Source organism: Hippoglossus hippoglossus, chromosome 19, assembly GCF_009819705.1.
Source record: "Hippoglossus hippoglossus isolate fHipHip1 chromosome 19, fHipHip1.pri, whole genome shotgun sequence".
Classification (NCBI taxonomy): domain Eukaryota; kingdom Metazoa; phylum Chordata; class Actinopteri; order Pleuronectiformes; family Pleuronectidae; genus Hippoglossus; species Hippoglossus hippoglossus.
In genome coordinates, this window is record NC_047169.1 from 5,169,961 (window position 1) to 5,183,566 (window position 13,606).

Sequence of the window (13,606 nt, forward strand, 5' to 3'; positions counted from 1 at the left end):
GCATCGTTGTTTTTTAAGAACATTTTACGGAAGAGATTGTGATTGAAAATGATCCTGACACACTGACAGAAATAGAAATATTGATAATGTGTCACTGCCTTAATATATGAATATATATGCAGGGTCCTTAACCCACATATACAAGTACAATTAATTAAACTGAATATAAAATCATCTGACATATTTCAGTTCATTCAATTCAAGTCAATTTCTTTTTTCGTTCCTGACAGTTTGTTCCTCTGTGTATAACAAGGGGCGACTGGGTGACTGATGTCATTGGTTCTTCTCTGAGCCGTTGTGGACATTGTGGTCAGCTGTTTTCGCTGAAGCACCGGCACCCATCCCCGACATAATTGGTGTTGAGCAAGCATGTAACGGCTATGCATTTATAATGAGGAGATTTTCAGTTCTCATAAACAGGAGGCAGCAGAGTCGCGATATGAGCAGGAACATAAAAGGTGATACGAGGATTGAAGAGTCTTTGGACAGAGCTGGCAGAGTGGTGACTCTAAATTGCAGTGTGTTTGTGTGTGTGTGTGTGTGTGTGTGTGTGTGTGTGTGTGTGTGTGTGTGTACATGAAGGAGTGGGAGAGTCATCCTTCTCTGGAGGCATGGTGCATTATATTCCCGTGTTAATGCATTCATGCATGTCTGTGCCATGGCATCAATTTAATGGAACCAGAACATACATGAGGGTGTGAGTGTGTATGTGCACATGCGTGTGACAGAGAGAGAGGGAGAGAGAAGTGGAGAGGAGGCTTGAGATAAGGGAGGGTAAAGATATGAAGAACCACACAGAACAAAGACGTCAAGCAATTTTTGAAGATAACACAAAAAAAGCAGCAGCGAGTCTATTCAAAGAGCCTGAGCCGTGTGACAGTTTTCTTCTCCGTCTTTGATGGACACGGTTTCAGAGAGTGTGGACTTGAAATTGAAAGAGAGAAACAAAAAAAAAGACGAGGGACAAGTCACGTAACAAGAGACAGAGAGACAGCGAGAACGCCAATTTTGTCCTTTCAATAGACGCAAGGGGGGAAATAGCATGTTCCCCTTGTCTATCACTGACTCAGGAATCATTAGCCTAATTATATGGAGACTGAAGTTAGACTGAAGAGATTGTGTGTGTGTGTGTGTGTGTGTGTGTGTGTGTGTGTGTGTGTGAGTGTGTGAGTGTGTGTGTGTGTGTGTGTGTGTGTGTATGAGTGTGTGTTTGTGTGAGTGAGTGAGAGAGAGCGATAGAGACAGTTGCACACAGTAACACAATGTTTAAACCCACTGTTTGAGTTTGTTGGATGGATGGATGGAAAGATTGGAGAGATGTAATTGGAAGCCACATATTTTACCTCTTAAGTGGAGATGCTCTTTGTTCGTGTGTGTCGGCGACATTACGGAGATATAATTGATCTGACCTTGTCACATCGTGGGGGACTCGTGGAGATAAACCACTGAATGTCAAGGTTATAACTTCAGATTTAAGTGAGTATTAGAATAACAATGAGGCATTTAACACGCTCGGAATACTTTAACATGTAGAGACATTTTAGCAAGGGATACTGCTGGCGTAGCTTAGCATGAACTCCACTTTGCTACCTGTAGGGGGCACACTCCTTGCTGTGTGGTGAGGGTTTGTATAAAACGGCCATAATTCTTAGAGATACTAGAAAGGTTTATACTGTTTTTTGACGAACAACAGTTAAACCTTCTTTCCAGCACCTTTTTTGCACTTGTCAAAGCAACAGGTCGGTTTCCTGGATGAAGTCCGTTTGGTCCGTGCTCAGACGTGGTGTCACCAAACCTGGCGACCTCGCAATGCCGGCAGAACTTCACAAAAACTCCAGACAATAAATCATTTTTGCACTTAGGCTACAGAAGCTCCTCCTTAAAGTCGGGGAGAAATGATTTGATTAGGATTTTTGCAAGTAGATTTTCGACAAGAGCTCTAAAACCAATTGGCCAGAAGGGAAAATCTGTCTGTTATTCCAAGTCAAACTTTGGTGTTACTGAAGCCATTTTTAGCTTCGTAGTCACAGCATTTAAATAGTCTAATTGGCTACTGCTGCTGTGTTACATATTTTGTCGCGGCTCATTAGTCAGTGAAGCCAGATGCAAACAACCAGTTTGTTTTTCCTTTTGAATTAACCAAATTTAAATATTGGATTTTATTTTGGTGTCAGACAATATGTGTTTTTGGTAAGATTAAGAAATACATAATAATTTTGTTTATTGGAGATTGTTGACATAAAGAAAAAACGTATCATCCTCTTTATCTTTTAAAGCTGTTTTAAATCAATACAACATGCTCCTCAGTGTCAAAAACATGTGTGTGTGTGTGTGTGTGTGTGTGTGTGTGTGTGTGTGTGTGTGTGTGTGTGTGTGTGTGTGTGGTGATGGTGGTGGGGGGAGATGCAGGAAGGAGTGAGGCGAAACAGTCACATGCACAACAGACTGTCAAGGAATAACTCCTCGCTGCCTCTCTCTCTCTCTCTCTCTCTCTCTCTCTCTCCCTCTCCCTCTCTCTCCTTTCCTCTGTCTTCCTCTCCCCTCCCACTCTCCTCCTCTTCCTCCTCCAGCTCGCCGCTCTCCTCTCTCCCCTCTCTCCGCTCCCCGTTTTCATCTCAACTTGAACTATTCGTGCATTTCGTTTTTAATGCCACATGTAGAGTTGGCTCACTCCCAGTCTCCCCCCTCTCTCTCTCTCCTCGTCTCTCCCTCTCTCTCTTTACTCTCTGCTCCTCTCTTCACCACCTGTTAGTCTCCCTCTCCTCTCCGCGCTGGGATCCCCTCTTTTTTTATGAGGAGTTTCACACTCGCGTTATCACTGAGGTAAGTCAACATTTTGATTCCTATTGTCTTAACGTTATATTTATGTATTTTTCTCTCCGTCATTTCCCTGCATAGAATTCACTTTTATGCTTCCACCTTTTTTCTTTAAATATGTTTCCCTTCGTTCTTCTTCACGCCCTCAGTCTCTGTCATCACATCCTCACTTCACCTGTCTGTGTGTTAGGTTCATGCATGTGTGTGTGTGTGTGTGTGTGTGTTTCTTGTTAACGCCGCACGACAGAAGAAAACTAATGCAGTAAAAACCAGACGGACAGATGCGATCCTGCATCATTCTCACACAGGTGCAACATGTGGCCGCCTGTGTTTGTGCTCTTTCACCTGATCCTTCACTTTTTCAACACACACACACACTCACACACACACACACACTGACTGAAGTTTACTCATCCTTGTCAGTCTGAAAATAACTTGACTCTAATTGACAGGGGCTCACTGTCACTGTGGTTTGTGATATGCTGACTATCAAGCCCTAATGAGTGGCTACAGTTTGCGGCTCTGTGCTCTACAGCGTCTGCCCGTCGGCCGTGCAGCTTGCTATTTAAAGGTGAAGGGAGCCCGCTGCAGGGGCCCATTGTATGTAGGACACAAGAGAAGAAGAAAACCAGTCGAGGGAGTGAGAGCGAGAGAGAGAGGAGAGACGGAGAGAAAGACACTTGCATACCTACAGGTGGAAGAATGGTGCCTGTGAGAGACTGAGATAATGAGAGAGATAAAGAGGGGGAGGGGGGAGGAGGAGAAAAGGTGTAGATGGGTATGCAGAGTTAGTGGGGGGGTTGAGGGAGCAAGCCCCCATGCCTGTGATATGACTCTAATGTAAAGTGAAGGCGCTAAAAGAGGAAGACGAGGAGGCACAAAGATGTTCCTGACTGCTCGCTCCTGGCAGCTTCACTCTCCTCCCACTGGAAACCTATGTAACCTCACAAATAAGAGAGGGGCCACGCATGATACACTGTACTGTACATGGTTGCATAACAAACGGCCCGGGGGGGCTGCTGTGCATAGCTGCCGAGGACAAGTTGGACCTTTAGGTTTGTAGCTTATGGGAATTATGCAGAGTAGCTCAGCCATGTGCTCAGAGGCTCACGGTCATGTATGTATGTATGTGAGCGTTAACGCATACAAACCTGCTGCTAAGTGCGAGGGCGAAATCTTATTATTGTTGAGGGTGCACCGCCACACCCCTCAGCAACAAAAGAGGATGATAAAAAAGAGGAGATGAGAGAGATATTCCAGCTGGCAGCATGAGACAATCAATCATCCGCTCCCCGTGAGCTTCTGCCTCCCCGCAGGCTGCGAGCCACCAGGCCTCCCGGTCGAACGTGTGCTGCCGCCGCTGCTGCTGCTGCCGCTGCTGCTGCTGCCGCTGCTGCTTGTGCCCGGTGCAGCCAGAGGCTCACGGCCACATCTGCCAGGACTGGGAGGCGACTGACTGCGCACGTTATATCAACAGACAGCCGCTCGCGAGCCTGCACAGTGTGTGTCTGTGTGGAGAGATGAATTAATGATCTGACGGAAGTGCATCTGTATGTACGTGTGCCTGTGTTGTTATATTTGTGTGCGTGTGTGTGTGTGTGTGTGTGTGTGCTTTGAGGGATTATAAATGACCACAGACGATCATTACTATCTACTCATCCATGCTAATTGAACTTTCAATCAATTCAATCATAATCATCATCATGACAGCGAGATTCATTAACTTGTTTTCACCTTCTCATTGTTTTGAAATCTCCCCTTTTAACTCAAGATGATTTCCGACTGAAATGATAGTTATGATAAAAACTGATTCATCTCCTCTCTACATTAATTCACCTCTTATTTGAAGAGCTGCAGGTGTTAACAAGGAGCACAGAATCGTGTCCTGGTGTGTGCAAGAGACTGAGTTTATCTCTGCGATACTTAATTTAACACTGTTGAAGTCTGACCAGTTCTTCTTTGCCTCAGAAGTCAAGTTAATTGTGGCGTTGTGGTCCTTAGATGCACCAAAATGGCTGCTGATGGTTTTGGAAAGGCAAATTACCGCCGCGGCTTCCAACGTCCATCACTTCGCACTCCGGAAGCCAGAATTCTGTCAAAGCAGTTTCAAAGGAGTTGACGAAGTTTGCAGATGGGTGCGCTGCAGTGTGTTTCTGAGGTTTGTTTCATCTCCTGCCAAACGAAAAGCTGGACGAGCTGCGGTGTGCATCACCAACTGTTCACAGCGGAGACACTGGAAAAAAACATGACAAATGACCCTCGCTGCCCGCTGAAGGTCAACAGCCAACAATGTCAGAGCCCCACTCCACCATTAGTCATATTGATCTAAAGGGTTGAAAACCTTTAGACTGAAGGGTCAGATAATAATTGACTGGTTTTGATTCCTCACACAGACCCACTTATCAATATTAAAGGAGAGGATACATACACTGTACAAAGCAAATGATTCACCAACTGTAAAACAATTGAAAAAACTAATTTCGTTTAACTTCAATTCAACTTGAATTGTGTCAATATTACTTGTTCATTTTAATTTGTCCAAACTTATTTCAAATAAGTTTTTTTTTTAAAAGTTGGACCAACAATTTTCTATTTCTGTGTGTACATATTCCCTCTGCTCTCGAGAGTTTGATTGAAGATTGAAAACACTCTCATGTCGGTATTTATAATATTAAACTACAGCCTGCAGATGCTTAGCTTATGTAGCTGCAGAGTGGAATCAGGAGTAGACAGCTAGCGAGCATTGGCTTTGTCCAAAAGTAAATCAGCTGAAATCGTATGTATGTGAGAATGCAAATGTCTGAGTCAGTTCCTTGGGACATTTTGCCGAACTTTTCCTTCCAGCCTCCCAGTAAAATGTCTGGGAAATGTCAGAGTGACCCCGAGTGTGATGTGTTGATTACTTCGAAATAAAAAACAAGACAAGAATACAAATGCGCAGAGAAGTCGTCGACAAAGATGTCAACTTTGAGAGACAACGAGATTCGACAGCTCTTTAATTTAACAGCTGTGTCGATGTGTCGTAAGAAAAACACGAGAAACGACAGGTCGGGGTTTTGCAGCAGGTTATGTACCAGACTTTGTTAATAAAGATCTCTGGCGGTGCTGTTAAATTTGAATTGAGACGGACTAGCTAGCCAAGCTAAGCGGCCGCTGGCTGTATCATTACAGTGATACGACTCAACCTTCTCATCTGACTCTCATCGAGAAAGCGTATTTTAAACAGTTCTTTTAATATTGATGCAGGTTTGAGATCATTCTTTCCTCTAATGAATATAAAAGGTCATCATCAATAAATTAAAACTCTCACTTCTTTTTGGGGGTTTTACTTTCAGCCCCTTAAGCCACTGCTCGATTTGACCACTGATCTTATCCGTTTCCTAAATCCTCCTAAAAACCTTTTCCGAACTTCACAGACGATCGACTGCCAGACAACACAGAGGAAGTGCTGATATTCGCCTCTCATTTGGATCGATTAATGCGGAGATTGCAGAAGGTAGTCTGGGGGGATTTGTTCAGTATGGCGAGCGCGACGCCCCCTCAAGGCCGGCGGTCTTTAGACAACAAAAGCGGCGAGGTACTTGTAATCCACCCCCCTCTTGTTTATTTTGGGAAGAGAGCAGACACATCAGCCTGGTGGTCAACTGCACACCCTGCAACCACAACTTTATATAATCATCAGGACTCTTCTCCCCATCTGAGCACAGTGAAGAGCGATCCACCCTCTAGACTTCATCCCATAATTACCTGTCGGTCTATGGGGGATTGTCAAGCACTTCAGGGAACACGTGCTTCCTCGCTGACTCACACTCTGCAATTTCATCGAGGATGATTAGGATTCGCGGGAGACCCCTATTGTCCATGATCTGTTATCCTCCCTGATGCGCTCAGATGTATTCTTTTGAAATGTTAATGTGTTCACATCCTCTCCTGTATTTTGTCCTTGTCATCTGAGTAATGTCTTTGGTTTTAGAGAAGAGTTCATCTCATGTAGAAGGAATTTTCAGCGCCGGAACAATTTAAGATAAAAGGGAGAAGCTAAGAGAAGTTTTTATTATGAAATGGAAAAGGACAGGAGAGTTAGGGAAGAGATAAAAATGCAGCAAATGGCTCGAGATGACCAGAAGCAGGAAAATATCCCATTTATTTCCATCCATCTTGCCGAGCTTACCTTGTGTCATTTGTTTTCGCCGAAGAATAATTGGAAACAGCTGCAGCTCATATCTGTGGATCAATGTCTTCGCTCTTCGGCTGAATGCATTTTAAAAATTTAAATTTCTGAAAGGAAATGTCACTTTCTACCTCTCCCTCCTATCCCCCCCCCCGCCCTCTCCGTTCTCTTCTCCTCCAGCCCTATGACTGTGCGAAAAGGAAAACGTTTAGGCATCACCATCCAGGAGCACATGGCCATCGACGTCTGCCCGGGCCCCATCCGGCCCATCCGGCAAATCTCTGCTTACTTCCCTCGCCTCTCGCCCACTTCCTCCTTCTCTGAGCCGATTTCGCCGAATCAGCTGCCGGCTCCCGCCTCTCTCAGCCCTGGCAGCGCAGGTCAAGGTGGAGGGGCTGTCGGCGGGGGAGGAGGTGGTGGGAGCAGCGGCCTGTTGTCCCCTTTTTTACCGGGGATGGCGGGCGGAGGGGGCTCGCTATCAGCCATGAGCAGCATGGACACCTCCATCGAGATTGACAGCTGTGACAGTGATGATAACAGTGAGTACCTGAAAGAATTGACCTGGTTCCACTGATGAAAAAAGGAAATAACTTCAACACTGGTGGGAGTTTGGGAGAAAAAGCTTTGGATGCTTCAGAACAGAATTAATTATAGTTATTATGACAACATTTTGAAACAAATTAAGGGTTTCTCGTTGTTTTTCCCATCTTAATTTCTTCCCACTATCCAGAAATGAAGCCAAAATATCCCATATACAAATGATGCCATCTTGCACAATAGTGATCGGGGTATAGAGCCGAGGTATTCAGGTCCTGCCGATACACGAGCTCGAGCAGTCGACCAGTCATGACGTTTCAACCCATTTTTATAACATCAGATAACTAATTAAAACCAAAGTCAGACATTTTAGTTTGTTCCATGTCCAATCAACTAACACGGGAAGGCAGGGTTTATGACCTATACTGCCGCCAGCCACCAGGTGGCAATTAAGACACTTTGGCTTCACTTTCGGGGAGTTGTCATGTCATCCATCTTCATACATGGTGTATGGTTTAGCTTATGACGAATGACTTTGATGGCTTAAATGCCTGCTAATGCTTTCTCAGGAGTAGCTTGTTTCAAGAAGCTAAGGCTAATACTAAAGCTAAGATAAAGATAATTTTCCTGTTTGTTGTTTTACAAAGGAGAAGCTTGTAAAAGTTGACATTTTGAGAACAATTTGAGGGATTTAAAAACATTATAGAGCATATTCTTTGCTTTATCAGTAGAATAAATCCCAGTGTTGGCCAGTCAACCTGTTTCCGGCTTTCCCTCCCACTCTCAGTAAGAAAGCAAATAAGCATATTTCTCACATTGTGAAACTATTCCGATAAACTTTCTAAAAAGAGTTTTATACATTGAGTATATTGAGTGTTGGTTGTTTTTTCCCCTGCCACCATTCTATATGTTTATTCCAGGCAATAACATCAAGTCTAAAGTGACCTTGTTTAACTTTTTTGTGACCTGCCTCCCAGCCGCCCTGGGGACTTTGGAGTTTGATCTCCTGTACGAGCGAGCCACCAGCTCCTTACACTGCACAGTCCTGAGAGCAAAGGTAAACATGTCCTCCAAAAACTCCACCAGAGTTTGACCTGTAGCAAGTCAGACCTGAAAACAAGTTATCATTGTTTTAGAATATAGGACAAGATGGTGAATGTCCCTTGTACGTTTTGAAGGTCTTTTGTGCAATTAAAGTTATGTTAGGGACATAACTTCAGTTGTCCACCTTAGCGTCATCAACTGTTTTGGCCTTGTAGTCAACGATACAGGTCGAACTTGATGGTAAACTCAGGCTAAAGGTAAATCTGACTGGCTACTGGCTTGTATGGCCGCACTATGAAAGCGGTGTTGCCGCTCAGTAGATCAGACAGCGTTACCTCTTTGCCTTTTTTATCTTTGTGTCTTTGTTTGTCTGATCTGTGACACAAAGATCCCTGTAATCTTTTTTTTTTTTATTGCATGCCTGTTTTTTTTTTGCAATGCTCATATCACAACCTCTACGGATGGTAGAATGTCTGTCTGTTGGTTGACCCACTAATTTGGTCCGAATTGAAATATCTCAACATATAGATGATGGATTGCATTAAATCCTTAAACCCATAGTGTTTAAATTGCTTATGGCTGCAGTAATCATGGCAAAGATCGTACCTGGGGAATGTCACCATCTTACTCTTGTCCTTATAAGCACGTTATCTTATTAGACCTAGTTTTTCATTTTTTATGTTTTAAATTGTGAACAGGTTATGAGATCTTTGTACTCTTCTTTAGACATCTTACATCTTCTCTGTTTTTTCCTATTAGGGTCTGAAACCGATGGATTTCAACGGTTTGGCAGATCCATACGTCAAGCTGCATCTTCTGCCCGGAGCTTGCAAGGTCGGATATTTATCATCAGAACATTGTTTTTGTTAGAAAGAAAAAGACCATAGAAAATATACACAAAGCAAAATGACCTTGTAAGGCAGTAAGAACCTGTTTTCCTGTTGAGGCGTCTTGCTGTTTGCAGCTCTCAGACAAGCCTCATTGTTATATCATTTTTTTCCTCTCGTCTCTGCTGTGACGTACAGGCCAATAAACTGAAAACCAAGACCGTCCGCAACATGCTGAACCCTGTGTGGAACGAGACGCTCACCTACTGTGGAATCACGGAGGAGGACATGTACCGCAAAACACTCCGGTAAAGGCTTTTTTCTCTATTTCTGGCCTCTCTCGTCTTTCTTTCCCATCACAAAGCCAACTCCTGCTTACAAAGGCTTTCTTATCATCTATCTCAATCGCACGGTGGTTTTCTTCTCCTTCTCCGGGCCTTTATCCTCTCACTAAGTTCCCTCTCTCCTGCTATCTCTGCTCATCCATTGATCCAACTCACTGCCGTTCCTCCCCTGTCCTCGCTTTAATCCTGTCCACCAGGATCTGAAAAGATCTCCCATCACTTCTTCTAAACCTTTTTCTGTTTTCTTTCTTTCTCTCTGTCTGTCTGTCTCCATGCTGTCCTCTCTCTCCCCAAGTTGCAGTGACAGATTGAGGGCAGACTGAGCACCACGGGTTGTTTTTAATTTCAATGACCCCCTCCAGAGGTGACGAAAGCTGTGATTTGTCTCTGCCTGTGACTAAAACTTTGCCAAAGCACACGTGCGGCAGGGATTTAAACAGGATTGACTGTTGATCTCTCGGGGGAAATTAGAGAAACTGCCCCGACCACTGGCCTCTGACACTTAATTCAGCAGAGTTGTTTAAACATCAGGAGACAGAAAGTTTGACCTATGGAGACATTTAAACATGTTGAAGTTGTCCAGTGCAAAGTTGGTCCAACGTTAGAAATCCACTACGAAGTTATTTTGAACAGGGATTGAATGCGGCCACATAAATCTTTAAAGCAGTTTATTGTATTTCAACCATCTGTCACAAGTAAAAAGGTTTATTTACAGACTTGCATTTGAATTTCAGCAATACCAGTAGAGAAAGAAATCCAACAGCTGGCTGGTGACTGCAAAGCCACCACAAGAGAAAGAAAATAACTTTTTATGCTGCTATTGTTTTTACTTCAAACCAGCAACAGGCAATAAACTGCCACCTGTTTTCTCCTTTTATTTCGAGTTTATGAAAAGGAAATTGGTAAAAAAAATACAGATCTTAGAAGTACCTATCCAGAAAAGTTGCAATTACATATTTATATTCCCTTATTTTGACAGGAAGTCACGATTTTACAATATTTAGTTTTCGTTTTTAATGTCTTTTTATAGAGTTATATATCTGGATTATGTTTATTTTGATCACATCTCACTTTTCTTTTTATTCATTATTTCACAGTTATCCTTCACTGTGAGGTTTCATGCACTTGTCTTGCGGGAGTAGTAAAGCCTTTGAATCGACTCTTTCATTATCCATTCATTTTTATTCACGTGTCCGACACTGACATTTAAGTGACAGCCTGTGTGGATTTGAATTATCACACTGCTCTACGGACATTAGGAAATCTTTTTGAGTTGTCATGGTGACAGTAAAATGTGTTTATCACATTCATATAGCTTGTAACTGGTGTCTTTGACCTATCGTACTCTTACTCATTACCCCAGACTCAAGCCTTTTAATCACAGATGTCCTTTATCCATACATCCTTTAACCATCGTTCTCCTCTCAGCGCTGACTGACTTCATCTCTCTTTATTCTTCTCTCCTCTCATCTTATTTACCTCCTGGTTTCTGGGCTTTTTCTTTCTCCAATGTTCTGTCTTTCCTATTTTCGCTGCCACTCTATTCTGACGAGTTCAGGTCTCCTGTTGCCTGATAAGCTACCAGACTATAAAAATGACCCCTGGGGATGTCCAGCCACATCCAGTGTCCACAGGCAACTGGTCCCTTCCACCTTTCACATTTATGCAATGTTTTCTTACTGAAACTGAAGAGTGAGAGATGTCATTCTGTCGGTTATGAATTCAGTTAAAAAGTTGAACAAAACAGAAAATGAAGAGGCAGCTTGTTCATATCTGTGTTTTCCTCCCCTGACACGCTGCACTCTTCATTTTTCTCTCATTTCATGTTTTGCACTCACATTTACATAAAAGACATGAAAAAAGCAATTACAGTGGATTCCAGTTAGCCTGTAGCATATTGACGCTTCAGCTCTGCCTATAGAAACATTAGCACACAATAATGACTCCTCTCTCACACACACACACACACACACTCACACACTCACACACAGATTTACATAAATCCTGACGTCTTTATCTCTACCTCTCACCCACGTCACTCCAATCCTTTGCTCGGAAGCTTTTGATTTCAAACATGCAGCTTCCCTCCCTCCTGCACTCGGCTCTGCGGCTCCCGCCCACTTATCTGTTGAGGGTGATACTGTGGCCAGAGGAAAAGTTTACCAGGCCTGTAATTGACTTCACCTTGTAGATCCACTTTCACACTATTTGAATTCCCACAGGAAGGGGAATGCTAATTAGTCGTAGGATGTTTGTATACAGATGCTTGACTTATACGTGGGTGATTTCTCAGGCTGTGTGCTCTTTAGTTCATGTCATGTTTCTGTTTACTTACTGTAATGTTCCCACAACAATCAGACTAATTAGATGAGTCATAAAATGTGATTTTGTAATTGGACTGTGTTTATACGGCACTTTTCCAGTTTTATCGATCACTCAAAGTGCTTTTACAGTACAAGACACATCATAGTATAATATATCATATAACATCAAAGGGCATATACCTTTGCCAAGGCCCATGTATTTAACATTTTAGAAACCACATTTAAATTTACTACATCCAGATTTTTATTTGGATTTGCACCAAATTTTACACACTTATAGATATCCGCTCCCAAAATGTGTCTGATTTTCATCAAGATCCATCAACAGATCAGGTTTCATGAGTTTTTTGCATAATCCTGTTAACTAATAGACAAACAAACAAACAAGTGGAACATAACATATAATTAAAATGAGTCATAAAATGTGATTTTGTATGACCACCTCTCTCGCACACCTCGGCTCTCCACTTTGAATTTTCTAACTATGCCACATGACTCAGCTTCTCTCATTTGTTTTTATTCATGTGTCCCCTCCCTCCTTCTCTCCGTCTCTCGCTCCCTTCCTTATTATATCCTCTCACTCGCAGGGTGTCCGTGTGCGACGAAGACAAGCTCACGCATAATGAGTTCATCGGGGAGTCGCGGGTGGCCCTACGCCGCGTGAAGCCTGACCAGACCAAACACTTCAACATCTGTCTGGAGCACCCACCTCCTGTGAGAAGAAGCCAGGGGTGGGAGGGTGGGCAGGGAGAAGAAGGACTGGAAAGAAAGGATAAAAGGAGGGACAGATGAAAATGAATGTGCATGAGGGAGATAAATGACTGTAGGGTAAAGTAATAGTCAATATATTAAGCGTGTCTGACTCACACACTCCACACAATCCTTTCAAGTAGAAACAAAGATACGAGGGGAAAAGGCAGGAGAGGAAATTGTTAGTGTGCCATCGGGGAGGTGTTGAAATGTCAATATTTCGTAGACGTACCAATCTACTCCAATGACGACCACACACCTGGGACTCATAATTTATAAAAATCCTATGTACAATCTGAAGAATCATTAGAAAAGGTGCTGATGCTTCTCAGCTAGAAGAAAATGTCCCCAAGTGCTTCAACTCTCTCAAGATCCACAATTTAATAAATAGACCATAAATAGAATGATTATCCTGCTGCATAAAAACAAGCGTGGGCACAGGAAGGATACAGCAGATGTCTTTATTAGTGCTGTAAAAAAACAACTCTCTTACCTTTTACTTTTAAACCAAGTGCTTTGCAGGGGTTATCAGTGTCCCCTCCGAACAAGAAGGGTCTCGGTTTGAATCCCGGTTCAGCCAGGGGCCTTTGTGTGTGGAATTTGCATGTTCTTCTCCTGTGTGTGGGGGTTTTCTCCGGGTACTCCGTCTTCCTCCCATAGTCCAAAGACATGCCGCCATGGGTTAGGTTAATTGGAGACCTGATACCCTGGCGACCTGTCCAGGCTGTACTTGGATCTGTACCTCACCCAATGTCAGCTGGGATTGGCCCCAGCCCCCCCTGCAACCCTCAT

At 43.3% G+C, this 13,606-nt stretch overlaps 1 protein-coding gene across 2 annotated transcripts in view; it reads left to right on the forward strand.

Annotated features, from left to right (window-relative positions):
- LOC117752746 (double C2-like domain-containing protein alpha) overlaps nucleotides 1–13,606 on the forward strand; it is a 37,529-nt gene that overhangs the window by 12,942 nt on the left and 10,981 nt on the right. Inside the window, exons 1-6 of one of the 2 annotated variants that reach the window (XM_034570349.1) lie at nucleotides 2,547–2,823; nucleotides 7,169–7,527; nucleotides 8,503–8,582; nucleotides 9,329–9,403; nucleotides 9,595–9,704; nucleotides 12,652–12,778. In XM_034570349.1, coding sequence (XP_034426240.1) covers nucleotides 2,792–2,823; nucleotides 7,169–7,527; nucleotides 8,503–8,582; nucleotides 9,329–9,403; nucleotides 9,595–9,704; nucleotides 12,652–12,778 — 783 coding nt within the window. In that variant the 5' untranslated portion in view covers nucleotides 2,547–2,791. Of the gene's footprint in view, nucleotides 1–2,546; nucleotides 2,824–7,168; nucleotides 7,528–8,502; nucleotides 8,583–9,328; nucleotides 9,404–9,594; nucleotides 9,705–12,651; nucleotides 12,779–13,606 lie in introns of those variants that run through there. The other variant, XM_034570350.1, reaches the window with a different exon arrangement.